This window comes from Dendrobates tinctorius, unplaced genomic scaffold (genome assembly GCF_039654945.1).
Source record: "Dendrobates tinctorius isolate UK_male_01 unplaced genomic scaffold, ASM3965494v1 ptg000049l, whole genome shotgun sequence".
In the NCBI taxonomy this organism is placed as follows: domain Eukaryota; kingdom Metazoa; phylum Chordata; class Amphibia; order Anura; family Dendrobatidae; genus Dendrobates; species Dendrobates tinctorius.
Window position 1 is genome coordinate 9,751,113 of NW_027361717.1, and position 12,822 is coordinate 9,763,934.

Sequence of the window (12,822 nt, forward strand, 5' to 3'; positions counted from 1 at the left end):
AATGACTACATTGCCTCCTAACTCCCCCTGCACACCTCAAAAACACCATTTGATATCACTGTGTTTTAAAGGAAGCTGGTCCGATCTGATGGGTGCCCTCCTTGTGGCGTCTGTTCCTCCTCTCTGCTAGAAAAAGCCATCCTCTGGGTCTGATTGATGTGGATGATGTGTCCTGCATTATCCACATAGCTAAACAAAGTATTGTGCAGTAGCATCGCCGGCTGCGCACGCGCACTTTACTTTGCCCTACTGCAGGCATGCGCATTGATGTCCTTTGCTCTGCCCGCAGTAGGGCAGAGCAAAGTGTGCCTGCCCGGCCAGCGATGCCACTGCGCAGACACAAGTCTTTGTTCAGCTACGTGGATGACGCAGGACACGTTATCCATATCAATCAGAACCGGAGGACGGCTTTTACTAGCAGACAGGAGGAACAGACGCCGCATGGAGGATGCCCATCGGACTGGATCGGCCTCCTTTAAATACAGCACAAGACCAAGTCAAATGGTATTTTTGATGTTACAGAGGGAGTCAGGAGGCAATGTAATCCAGGCACGGACATATCGCTTTTGCAGCCAGTGCGGGTGGAGGGGGGCCCCTACAGGGTGGCTAATACTGAGGGCCTGTTTTTCCGGCCCCGAGGCACAGGGGGGCCCTTGCCAGATTACCCTCATATGAGGCGGGCAGGGAGCGATCCCTGCAGCTACACTTCCTACAGGAGACAATGGCAACGGAGCAGAGCTGCAGGGATCCGTCCTGCTTCCTACCCACACTTCGTGTCAGTCATGCGGCTGGATGACGTCATCATTCAGTGCGCTTCTGTGTCAGAGAGGAAGCAGCCAGCGACAAAGATGCTGCGTGGAACATGCAGAGAGGTGAGTGGTGCTGTGTGTGTGTGTGTAGGTGGCAGAAAGGGCAATGATGGGGGTGATGGGGGAGGAGGCAATGATGGATGTGGTGGGGGAGGAGGCAATGATGGAGGTGGTGGGGGTGGAGGCAATGATGGGGGTGTTGGGGAGTACAGTTATGGGAGTAGTGGGGGAGAACAATGATTTAGGTGTTGGAGATGGAAATGATGGGGGTGGTGGGGGAGAACAATGATGGGGGTGGAGGAGAGGACAATGGTGGATGTGGGGGATTGGGATGGGAGTAAGGGGGACTTATGAACATGAGGAGGGGAATGAGGACATTTAGATATAAATGTGAAATGATTTGGGTGGTGGAGGAGGGTGATGGCATCCTCCCCCCCCATCTCACAATTCAATGTGGTGCTATTGGGGACTTAAAATTTATTGGGAAGATGAGGTGGTAAGGTGCATAGGACCCTTTATAATGAATTGAAAGGTTGGAGAAGATTCTGATAGGGACTTGTAATGTATTGGGAGATGGCGGAGGATGCTCAGTACCTGATAACATCTTCTCCCACCCCCAAATTCATTATGATGCTATCAAGGACTTATACTGATTGGAGGGACACAGGACAGGGACTAAGGCTATGTGCACACGTTCCGGATTTGCAGGAGAAAATTTATATCCTAGTGTATTGGCAGGAAGGACGCTGCGTAAAACACATTTATATTTTGGCAATGTTTTTACCATGCTTTTTTATTACATATTTTCCCCCATTAGTACGGGTGAAATACGCTGCAAGAATTCACATTATGCAGATTTTAATCTGCTGTAAGTCTGCAAGAAAGAAATAAGCAGCATGTGCATGAAACTTCAGGGATCTCATTCACTTTTCTTGTACTGTAAACCTTGCATATTTTCCGTGTGTACATAGCCTTACAGGTAATTGGGGAGAGTCACAGACTAAATAATTTATATTATTGGGCAGCAGAGATTATAGTTAATGGGAGCACAGCGATGCTTATCACTTTATATTTTTAATGGTGGGGAACATATCTGTATTCAGGGGGGAGGCACAATGTATGTGACCTTGTTACTTTCAGGGCTGCGACGATTATCGTGACAAGGCAAGTCGTGACTAAGAGATGTCGACATGACTGTCTGACCAGATGGAGAAAGCTGCTCTAATTAGGCAAGATGTCAACAGTAAGGGTACCGTTACACTTAGCGATGCACCAGCGATCCCGACAACTATATGGATCGCTGGTGCATCGCTAAGTGGTCGCTAGTGAGCTGCCACACAGAAGCGGTCGGGGGGTCGCTACTTACCTGTCAGACGCGGCGATCCTGACGTCCGCCCGCCCGCGTCCACGCGTCGCTCATCGGCGCCACAGGAAGCCCAGCAGGAAGCGCCCGGCGAGAAATGGTCCAGGACGTTCTCGCGCGATCAACGATGAGCAGCGGGGGAGCCTGTCGGAGGTAAGTATCAAACATAGCGATATCGCTAGCAATATCGCTGCTACGTCACTAAACCAGTGACGTTACTGCGATATTGCTAGCGATATCGCTATGTGTAACAGGCCCTTAAGTGGATGTAGATATTATTTTGTATCTGCACTGTGTGACATGGAGTGATAATGTTATCTGTAAAATCCCTTATTCTACAGTCTCACATTTGTGTGAAATGTCCGTGCGATTCCAGATTTTTTATCAGACACCCGACACACGGAATATTTTGTTCTGATCCGATTTTGAGGATCAGCATAGGACATGCTCATTGCATCTGTAAAAGCGCGCAGCACATCAACATTTCACACAGGTACAGGAAAATAACCTTATTATGTATAGCACAGTCCTAGCATATAGTGTACTCACTTAGTATATAGTGTATTATTATTATTTATATAGCACCATTAATTCCAGGGTGCTTTACATGAGAAGGGGGTTACATACAACGTTATAGACATCATTAAACAAATTTACAATGACAGACTGCTACAGAGGGGATGGGACCCTGTCCTTGCGGACTTACATTCTATGGGATAGTGGGGAAGAGACAGAAAGTCGGGGGTGCAGCAGCTCTGGTGGTTTTGAGGCGGTGGTGAGGCGGCAGAATGGTTATTGCAGGCTGTAAGCTTTCCTGAAAACATGGGTTTTCAGGTTCCGTTTGAAGGCTCTGAGGGTGGTGGATAATCGGACGTGTTGAGGCATGGATTTCCAGAGGATAGGGGATATTCGGGAGAAATCTTGGAGGCGGTTGTGTGAGGAACGAATAAGTGTGAGGAGAGTAGGAGGTATTGGGAGGATCGAAGAGTCGAGGCGGGAGATAGGGCATATACAAGAGTTTTAGTAGATTGAGGGCTGAGGAAGGGACTGATTCTGGAAATATTTTTGAGTTGGAGGCGACTGGAGGTGGCAAGAGTTTGGACGTGTGGTTTGAAAGACAGGGCAGAGTTAAGAGTTACTCCGAGGTAGCTGATTTCAGGTGCTGGAGAGAGCGTGATGCCGTTTACCATAATAGATAGATTGGGTAGGGAAGATATGTGAGATGGAGGAAAGATAATGAGTTCAGTTTTGTCTACGTTGAGTTTTAGGAAGCGAGAGGTGAAAAAGGAGGATATGACTGATAGACACTCTGGGATTCTGGACAGCAGAGGTGACATCTGGGCCAGAAAGGTAGATCTGAGTGTCGTCCGCAGACAGGTGGTACTGGAAGCCATGGGACTTTGGGTTGTCTTAGACCAAGAGTATAGATGGAAAAAGTAGGGGCCCCAGGACAGAGCCTTGGGGGACTCCAGCAGAGAGAGGGCAGGATGAGGAGATAGTGTGGGAGTGGGAAACGCTGAATGTGCGGTCAGAAAGGTATGAGGAATTCCAGGACAGGGCAAGGTCTTTGATGCCAAGGGAAGAAAGAATCTGCAGCAGTAGGCAGAGGACAAGTCAAGAAGGAGGAGGATGGAGAACTGTGTGTTAGCTTTGACTGTGAGTAAGTCATTAGTAATTTTGGTCAGGGCAGTTTCAGTAGAGTGGTGGGGGCGGAAGCCAGATTGGAGGATGTCCTAGGAGGGAGTTAGTTGTGAGGTGGGAGGGAAGTTGAGCATGGGCATGCTGTTCAAGGAGTTTGGAAGCAAACGGGAGCAGTGATATGCGGCGATAGTTGGGCATAAAAGTTGGGTCAAGGTTTGATTTTTTTGTTTTGAGGATGGGTGTTATGGTGGCATGTTTGAAGGCAGAGGGGAAGGCACCAGAAGATAGGGATAGGTTGAAAAGATGGGTTAGGGCTGGAATGATTATGTTAATGAGGTTGGGGAGCAGATAGGAAGGGATGGGGTCAAGTGCACAGGTGGTGAGGTGTGATTTGGAAAGGAGATGAGTAAGCTCTCCTTCAGTGATGTTGGAGAGGGAGGTTATTAGGGAAGGGCAGAGGTCTGGTATGTGGAGTGGTTGGGGTGGTGGAACAGTAAAGGTTTGCCTTGTTTGGTCGATCTTGTTTTTGAAGTAGGTGGCAAAGTCCTGAGCAGAGATGAGGGTAGTTGGAGGTGGCAGTGGTGGGCGCAGGAGAGAGTTTAATGTGCTGAACAGTTATTTTGGGTTGTGGGATAATGAAGATACTAGGTTTGTGAAATAGTCTGTTTAGCAGAGGTGAGGGCTGATTTGAAGGCAAGTGTAGCTTGTTTGAAAGCAGTGAAGTCGTCTGGCAGGCGTGTTTTCTTCCAACGCCACTCCGCGACCCTGGATGCTTGTCGAAGTTTTTTGGTGAGGTTGTTGTGCCAGGGTTGCCTATTGATTTTTCGCACTTTGCCATGCATGAGAGGGGCAACTGAGTCTATGGCTGATGTGAGGGTGGCATTGTAGAAAGCGGTGGCACTATTCGTGTCGTGGAGTGAAGATATGAAGGAAAGAGGTAGAAGAGAGTCTGAGAGTCTGTGAGTGTCTAGGTGTGCGAGGTTTCTGTGAGGATGTGCTAGTGGCTGGACATGGGGGGCAGGTGAGAAGGACAAGGATGAGAAGGTGAGTAGATGGTGGTCAGACAGGGGGAAGGGAGAGGTTGTGAGATTGCGTAGAGAACAGAGGCGGGTGAAGATTAGGTCTAATGTATGTCCATCTGTGTGAGTGGTTGTGGAGGACCACTGAGTAAGGCCAAAGTATGAGGAAAGTGACAGGAGTTTGGCGGCTGCTGGCTGTCAGTGGGGATGTTGAAGTCCCCCATGATGATGGTGGGGATGTCAGCAGAGAGAAAGTGGAGGAGCCAGGTGGAGAATTGGTCGATGAAGGCAGTGGCTGAGCCCGGTGGGCGGTATATGACAGCCATTTGGAGATTAGAGGGAGAGTAGATACGGACAGAGTGAACCTCGAAAGAAGGAAGGATAAGGGAGGGTGGGGGGGTGGATAGGGTTGAAGGAGGAGTTTCTAGAAAGGAGGAAACCCACTCCTGCACCATGTCTGTTGCTAGGGTGAGGAGTGTGGGTAAAGTGGAGGCCACCATAACTCAGTGCGGCCGGGGAGGCAGTGTCAGGGGGTGTCAGCCAGATCTCAGTGAGAGCCAGGAAGGAAAGGTTGCGGGAGGTAAAGAGGTTGTGGGTCACGTGGAGCTTGTTGCAGACCGAGCAAGCATTCCAGAGTGCTTCAGAGAGAGGGTGCGGTAGGGTGGGGGTCAGTGGCACAAGTTTGAAGTGTGAGGGATTGCGGTAGTTACTCTTAGTGTGAGAAAGATAGGGGTGAGGATTAGTGGGATGTATGAGGTGGGGGGGGCAGGATTGGGTGATATGTCACCAGCAGTGAGAAGAAGTAGAGAAAGGGAAAGCAGGTGGGTGAGGGAGAGTGATCATCTTGTATTGTATTTTAGTAGGAGAGGTCTGAGGTCAAGTAGTATGTCTGCAGATGAAGCGAGGTGGGGGGGTAAGTGAGAGGGGGAGATAGTTATTCGGTGCAAGGGTTTGGGGATAGCGAAGGAGAGTGAAGATTAGTGGAGTTAAAATGGTGATGGCAAATGTGAGCATGGTTAAAGAGCAGGGTAAGAAAAGAAAGGCAAATAAAATTAGAAAGTAGTGGTTATTCTTACCTTCTGACCGATTTCTGGGCTATATATATATATATATATATATATATATATATATATATATATATATATATATATATATATATATATATATATATATATATATATATATATAATCACAGTCCCTTAGTATATAGTGTACTCACTTATTTTGTGTGGCACAGTCCCTTAGCACAGTGTTTCTCAACTCCAGTCCTCAAGACCTACCAACAGGTCATGTTTTCAGGATTTTCCTTAGTATTGCACAGGGAATCTGTCACCCTTTTTTTCGGCTTGCAGCTGCCGGCATAGACATCGGGGGCTTATCTACAGCATTCTGTAATGCTGTAGATAAGCCTCCGATGTAACCTGAAAGAGAAGAAAAACACGTTATATTATACTCACCGGGGTGGGCGGTCCGGTCCGGTGGGCGTTGCGGTCCGGCGCCTCCCTTCTTCATGCAATGACGTCCTCTTCTCCCGTCCTGTAATGGCTGCGGCGCAAGCGCCCTGCTCTGCCCTGTTGAGGGCAGAGCAGAGTCCTGCAGTGCGCAGGCTTCGGGAGAGGTCCGGCGCCTGCGCACTGCAGAATTCTGCTCTGCCCTCAACAGGGCAGAGCAGTGCGCTTGCGCCGCAGCCATTACAGGACGGGAGAAGAGGACGTCATCGCATGAAGAAGGGAGGCGTCGGAGTGGACCGCAACGCCCACCGGACCGCCCACCCCGGTGAGTATAATATAACGTGTTTTTCTTATCTTTCTGGTTACATCGGAGGCTTATCTACAGCATTACAGAATGCTGTAGATAAGCCCCCGATGTCTATGCCGGCAGCTGCAAGCCGAAAAAAAGGGTGACATTCCCTTTAATGCTTGAGCAGGTGAAGAAATTATCACCTGTGCAATACTAAGGAAATCCTGAAAACTTGACCTGTTGGTGGGTCTTAAGGCCTGGAGTTGAGAAACACTGCCTTAGCATATAGTGTACTCACTTATGTATAGCGCTGTCCTTAGTTATAGTTTTCTCTTTTATTATGTATAACACTGTCCCTTATTACGTACCATCCTGTCTAGTTATATATGGTGCCGTCCCGTATTTTATAGCTTTCTCTGCTGTTATGTACAGTGCTCTCTCTTACATAGTTTGTTCTTGTTGGTTTTCCTTATTCACGGCACGCTCTTTAATTACATAGTCCCCTCTCCTGTTAGATATAAAATGACTGCTGATGGAGCAGCCGGTGACCAGACGACGAGTCATCAGCTCCTCCATTAGAAAAGAAACTTTCCCGTGGTACATCAGCCGTGATTGCATTATACAGCTAACAAAACAGGATGGTATGTAATAAAGACAGTACTCTATATAATCCGATGTGTAACGGACAGAGGTGTACATAACTATAGGGCACCGTTTAATAAGAGATGGCAATATACATAGTAAAGGAGACAATGTAAGATATATACATGTATGTGTGTTTGGCTATATACAGGGTGGGCCATTTATGTGGATTCACCTAAATAAAATGGGAATGGTTGGTGAGATCAACTTCCAGTTTGTGGCACATTAGTATATGGGAGGGGGAAAACTTTTCAAGATGGGTGTTGACCCTGGCGGCCATTTTGGATCCAACTTTATTTTTTATCAATGGGAAAAACTTATTGAGAATTTCACAAGAAAAACCAATGGTGTGCTTGGTTTTAACGTAACTTTATTCTTTTATGAGTTATTTACAAGTTTCTCTTTGTTTACAGCTATTGACATGTCGCAGAGGTTAGCACGTGAGGAGCGGATAGAAATTGTGTTGATGTCTGGTGAACGCAGGACCCGGGTCATTGCAGCAGATTTCAATGCAAGACACCCTACGCAAGAAAACTGTCACCATTCCCATTTTATTTAGGGGTATCCATATAAATGGTCCACCCAAAAAAGTCTGCCTCCTCACTGAACATAATGTTCTGTGTAAACTGAGGGTCCTGTTCCAATTTTTGTTTTGCCCATTCTGCAAATTCAGCATGCCGATCTGGGTCACCAACCATTCCCATTTTATTGGTGTGTATCCATATAGATAGCCCACCGTGTGTGTGTGTGTATGTATATAGATAGATATAGCCCACTGTGTATAAGTGTATGTGTGTGTATATATATATATATATATATATATATATATATATATATATATATATATATATATATATATATATATATATATATATATAAAAGGGCAGCACTACCAAAATTAAATGGTTGTGCAAAACCTATTCAGCAGTGTCCAAACAGCCAAATTAACAAAAGTAAAAAAATAGGCAGCACTCAAATTAAATGTGAAAAAAAGTGGATACTTTACTGATCCTCAAGTGGCAACGTTTCAACGGTGACCCGTCTTTATCAAGCCAGGCTTGATAAAGACGGGTCACCGTTGAAACGTTGCCACTTGAGGATCAGTAAAGTATCCACTTTTTTTCACATTTAATTTGAGTGCTGCCTATTTTTTTTTATATATATATATATATATATATATATATATATATATATATATATATATTTCATTTGTGAAATGCTAAAAAAAACTTTAACCTCTTACCAACATATGACGTTCTGGTACATCATATTCCCTCTTTCTGACTTTAATCAGCCATCATTTGCCTTTAACAGGCTGTTAACCTATTCAATGCTGAGGTCAATCTCTTGACAGCATTTAACAATTGTGAGCAAGGAGGCATGTCATTCCACGCACCCATCGGTTGTGTCTGTCACGTGATCGCGGGACTCCGGTGGTGTGCTATGACAGGCAAGGGGCTGCTGAAGACACCTGTGCCTTTGATTAGGATTGTCCTATGAAAGCCAGTGTTTAGTTGGCGTTCATAGAATATCATGATTTCCAATGCACTTGGAATTTTTATTCCGCTTTCCAGTGCATCACATGATAAAGTGAGTGGTGTCATTGAAAAGTACAACTGATCCTTCAAAAAACAAGCCCTCATACAGCTATGTGGATGGAAAAATTAAAAAGTTATGGCTCTTTGAAGAAGGGGAGGAAAAAACAGAAAATTGCCCCATCAAGAAGGTTTTTTATTAAAAGGGTACCATAGTTTTAATTTATTTCATGAATCAATATTACACATGATAGTAAAAAATCTGCTTTTTTTTTTTTCTCCATCAGGACTGGTCTTTCAGTCTCAATTTTCATTTCACAGGTAAAATCTGTTGTCGGTGAAGACATTGTTACTTTATGGGATGGCAGTTGCTACTGATAAGATTTTAGGAAGAGGTAGAGGTTTTCTTTTATTGATGTTTAAAAAGAAAAAAAAAAAAAAAAAAGCCTAAAATGAGTAGTAGACGTTGAGTCCTCCAGCATGCTGCATTCTGGGCTGGTTTTTATAGGGCTTCTCTGGTTGATAACAACATCTACCAGTGGCTTGGAGTATTGAATATCAAATGCAGTGACACATGCATATGGCACTTGCCTAGATCCAGTGCAGGCCAGTCCATGTTCTGCGTTTACACCAGATGAGAAATGTCAGCGCTCGGGAACTGGGAGCTCGGAACCCTATGATTGGCTGTAGCGGTCTGGTGACTTCAGCAGAGCGTGACAGCGTCGTTTTGTTACATTTGTGCTGTAGGTCTTGCGTTACCTCCCCTGTGTAAGAATATAACTGTATTCCCATGTTGTCTATCACACAGGCTGCTTGGACATAAATTCATCAGTGAAAGGTGCTCGCTTCGTCAGGTTTTGTGATGCCTTCAATATCCCCATCATCACTTTTGTAGATGTACCAGGATTTTTGCCAGGTAATTGTAGTTTTACTTGAAGGGTGTTCATTTAAGTTTGATACTTCGACTCCTGTCTCCCCTCAATATCCCCATACAGGTGTGTCCTCCGTTACCTTTCTGCACAGATTCCCATATTTTGTGATTAATTCAATTGAATATATCATAGCAACATGTTATCAAAACCTTCATCAGACAAAAGTCCACATCACATGTACTGGGTGGCAACATGTAGCATAAGCATCTCTCAAAATTGTGATAGTATTATTATTAATAATAAGAAAAATTTTTTGCATAAAAAGGAAAAAAAAAAAACACCTAGGTACATTTTATACAAACTGCACTGGTACCAATGTCTGTTGTTGGCGGTTCAGCCAAGTGGTGAGCTCCGCTCCTTGTGCCGTCTATTCGGGCAAAGCCGCTAGGCTGATAATAACTGATGTTGGCTGCATTGCTGTTGATATGACATCAGAGGTACGGAATATAGCACACACTAGGAGCAGTGGTGGCGACTCTGCTCCGGACCCAGGGAGGGTGAGTAAAGCAGAGTGTGTTTGACTTCATACACTTCAAATTTATGTTAAGGACATATAACTCTGCCCTTCACCTCGCCAAACAGACCTACTTCACCACCCTGATCTCCTCACTATCCAACAACCCCAAGAAACTTTTTGACACCTTTCACTCCCTCCTCAGGCCAAAAGCACAAGCCCCTATCACAGACATTTGCGCTGATGACCTGGCCTCCCACTTTATAGAGAAAATAGACAATATCCATCAGGAAATCCGCTCCCAATCACCAAGTTCAGTGACTCCCATCCCTCCCTGCATTTCCCCTGGCTCACTCTCCACATTTGCTCCCATCACAGAAGAAGTCGTCTCCAGGCTCCTCTCCTCTTCTCGTCCGACTACATGCACAACCAACCCCATTCCCTCACATCTCCTCCAGTCTCTCTCCCCAGTCGTCACAACTCAACTAACTACAATCTTTAATCTCTCCCTCTCCTCTGGCATTTTCCCCTCCTCCTTCAAACACTCTATCATTACTCCATTACTAAAGAAACCCACCCTCGACCCATCCTGCACAAACAACTACAGACCAGTCTCCAATCTCCCCTTCATCTCTAAACTCTTGGAGCGCCTGATATACTCACGCCTTACCCGTTACCTCTCCACTCACTCCCTCCTAGACCCTTCACAGTCCGGTTTCCGCCCCCTACATTCGACAGAAACTGCACTCATCAAAGTGACCAATGACCTTCTGACAGCAAAACGTAATGGTGACCACTCTCTGCTCATTCTTCTCGACCTTTCTGCAGCTTTCGACACTGTTGACCATCCTCTCCTACTCTCTAGGCTCCAGTCACTAGGCATTAAGGACACTGCTCTTTCCTGGTTCTCCTCCTATCTTTCCGACCGCTCCTTCAGTGTTCTATTTTCTGGCTCCACTTCATCTCCTCTTCCTCTCACTGTTGGGGTACCTCAGGGCTCAGTCCTTGGGCCCCCTTCTCTTCTCTCTCTATACGGCCCCAATTGGACAGACCATCAGCAGATTTGGCTTTCAGTACCATCTTTATGCTGATGACACACAACTGTACACATCATCCCCTGACCTTACCTCCGCTGTACTACAGAACGCCACTGACTGTCTGTCTGCAGTCTCCAACATCATGTCTGCTCTCTATCTGAAACTCAACCTCTCCAAAACTGAACTTCTTCTGCTCCCACCATCTACTAACCTCTCTAAATCTGACATTTCCCTCTCTGTGGGTGGCACCATAATAACACCCCGACAGCAGGCGTGCTGTCTGGGTGTTATGTTCGACTCCGATCTCTCCTTCACCTCCCATATACAATCTCTTGCCCGCTCATGCCGCTTACACCTAAAGAACATCTCTAGAATCCGCCCTTTTCTCACCATGGAAACAACAAAAACTCTCACTGTCGCCCTGATCCACTCCCGCCTGGACTACTGTAATGCTCTATTAATTGGCCTCCCTCTCACTCGACTCTCCCCTCTCTAGTCTATCCTTAATGCAGCAGCCAGGGTTGTCCATCTGGCTAATCGTTACTCAGACGCGTCCGCTCTTCGCCAGTCGTTACACTGACTGCCAATTCATTACAGGGTACAATTCAAAGTACTTGTTCTCACCCACAAAGCTCTCCACAGTGCGGCACCCCCTTACATCTCCTCCCTCATTTCTGTCTATCGGCCTAACCGACCGCTGCACTCTGCAAATGACTTTCGACTAACCTCTGCCCTAATCCGTACCTCCCACTCCCGACTCCAAGACTTCTCCCGTGCTGCGCCAATCCTCTGGAATGCTCTACCCCAAGATATTAGGACCATCCACAATTTGCATAGTTTTAGGCGCTCGCTCAAAACACATTTGTTCAGAGCGGCCTATCACATTCAGTAATCAAAGTCATGTTATGTTTGTGTGTGTGTGTAGCCCATTCACTATCTCCATCTAACCCCCACCCCCTGAAGATGGCTGGACCGTCATTGTAAATACATCATTGTAAATACAAACCTATGCTTTGTATCTCCCCCACCTCATTGTAGATTGTAAGCTCCACAAGCAGGGTCGTCTTATTTCGCTTTAATTATTGTATTGTTAACGTTGTTACTTATGACTGTTGTGTTTGAAACTGTTCAACTGTAAAGCGCTGGGGAATATGTTGGCGCTATATAAATAAAGATTATTATTATTATTATTATTATTATTATTATTATTTTTTAAACACACTGTGGCTATTAAAGCTGGGGAAAATGGGTTTTGCCAAACCTGAAAACCTCTTTAACCCCTTCACGACCCATGACGCCTACGTAGGCGTCATGAAAAGTCGTGCCCAAACGACCTATGACGCCTACGTAGGCGTCATGCTATAAATAGCCCCCCTGCGGGTCGGGTGACCGGGGTCACTGAAAGGTCACCTGACCCGCACACAGAGGACACTCTACAGTTAATCCCTGGGGGCGTGGCTTAGCCCCCACGTGCCTACGATCGCTCTGATTGGCTGTTAAAAGTGAAACAGCCAATCAGAGCGATTTGTAATATTTCACCAATGAAATTTGGTGAAATATTACAATCCAGCCATGGCCGATGCTGCAATAGCATCGGACATGGCTGGACACCGACACCCGACCCCCCCCACACACCGACTGGCGGGGCCG

At 46.1% G+C, this 12,822-nt stretch overlaps 1 protein-coding gene across 2 annotated transcripts in view; it reads left to right on the forward strand.

Annotated features, from left to right (window-relative positions):
- Positions 1–12,822, forward strand: part of PCCB (propionyl-CoA carboxylase subunit beta) — a 76,076-nt gene that overhangs the window by 30,124 nt on the left and 33,130 nt on the right. For both annotated transcript variants that reach the window (XM_073576497.1, XM_073576496.1), the window contains exon 11: positions 9,558–9,665. In XM_073576497.1, coding sequence (XP_073432598.1) covers positions 9,558–9,665 — 108 coding nt within the window. The remainder of the gene's footprint in view (positions 1–9,557; positions 9,666–12,822) is intronic.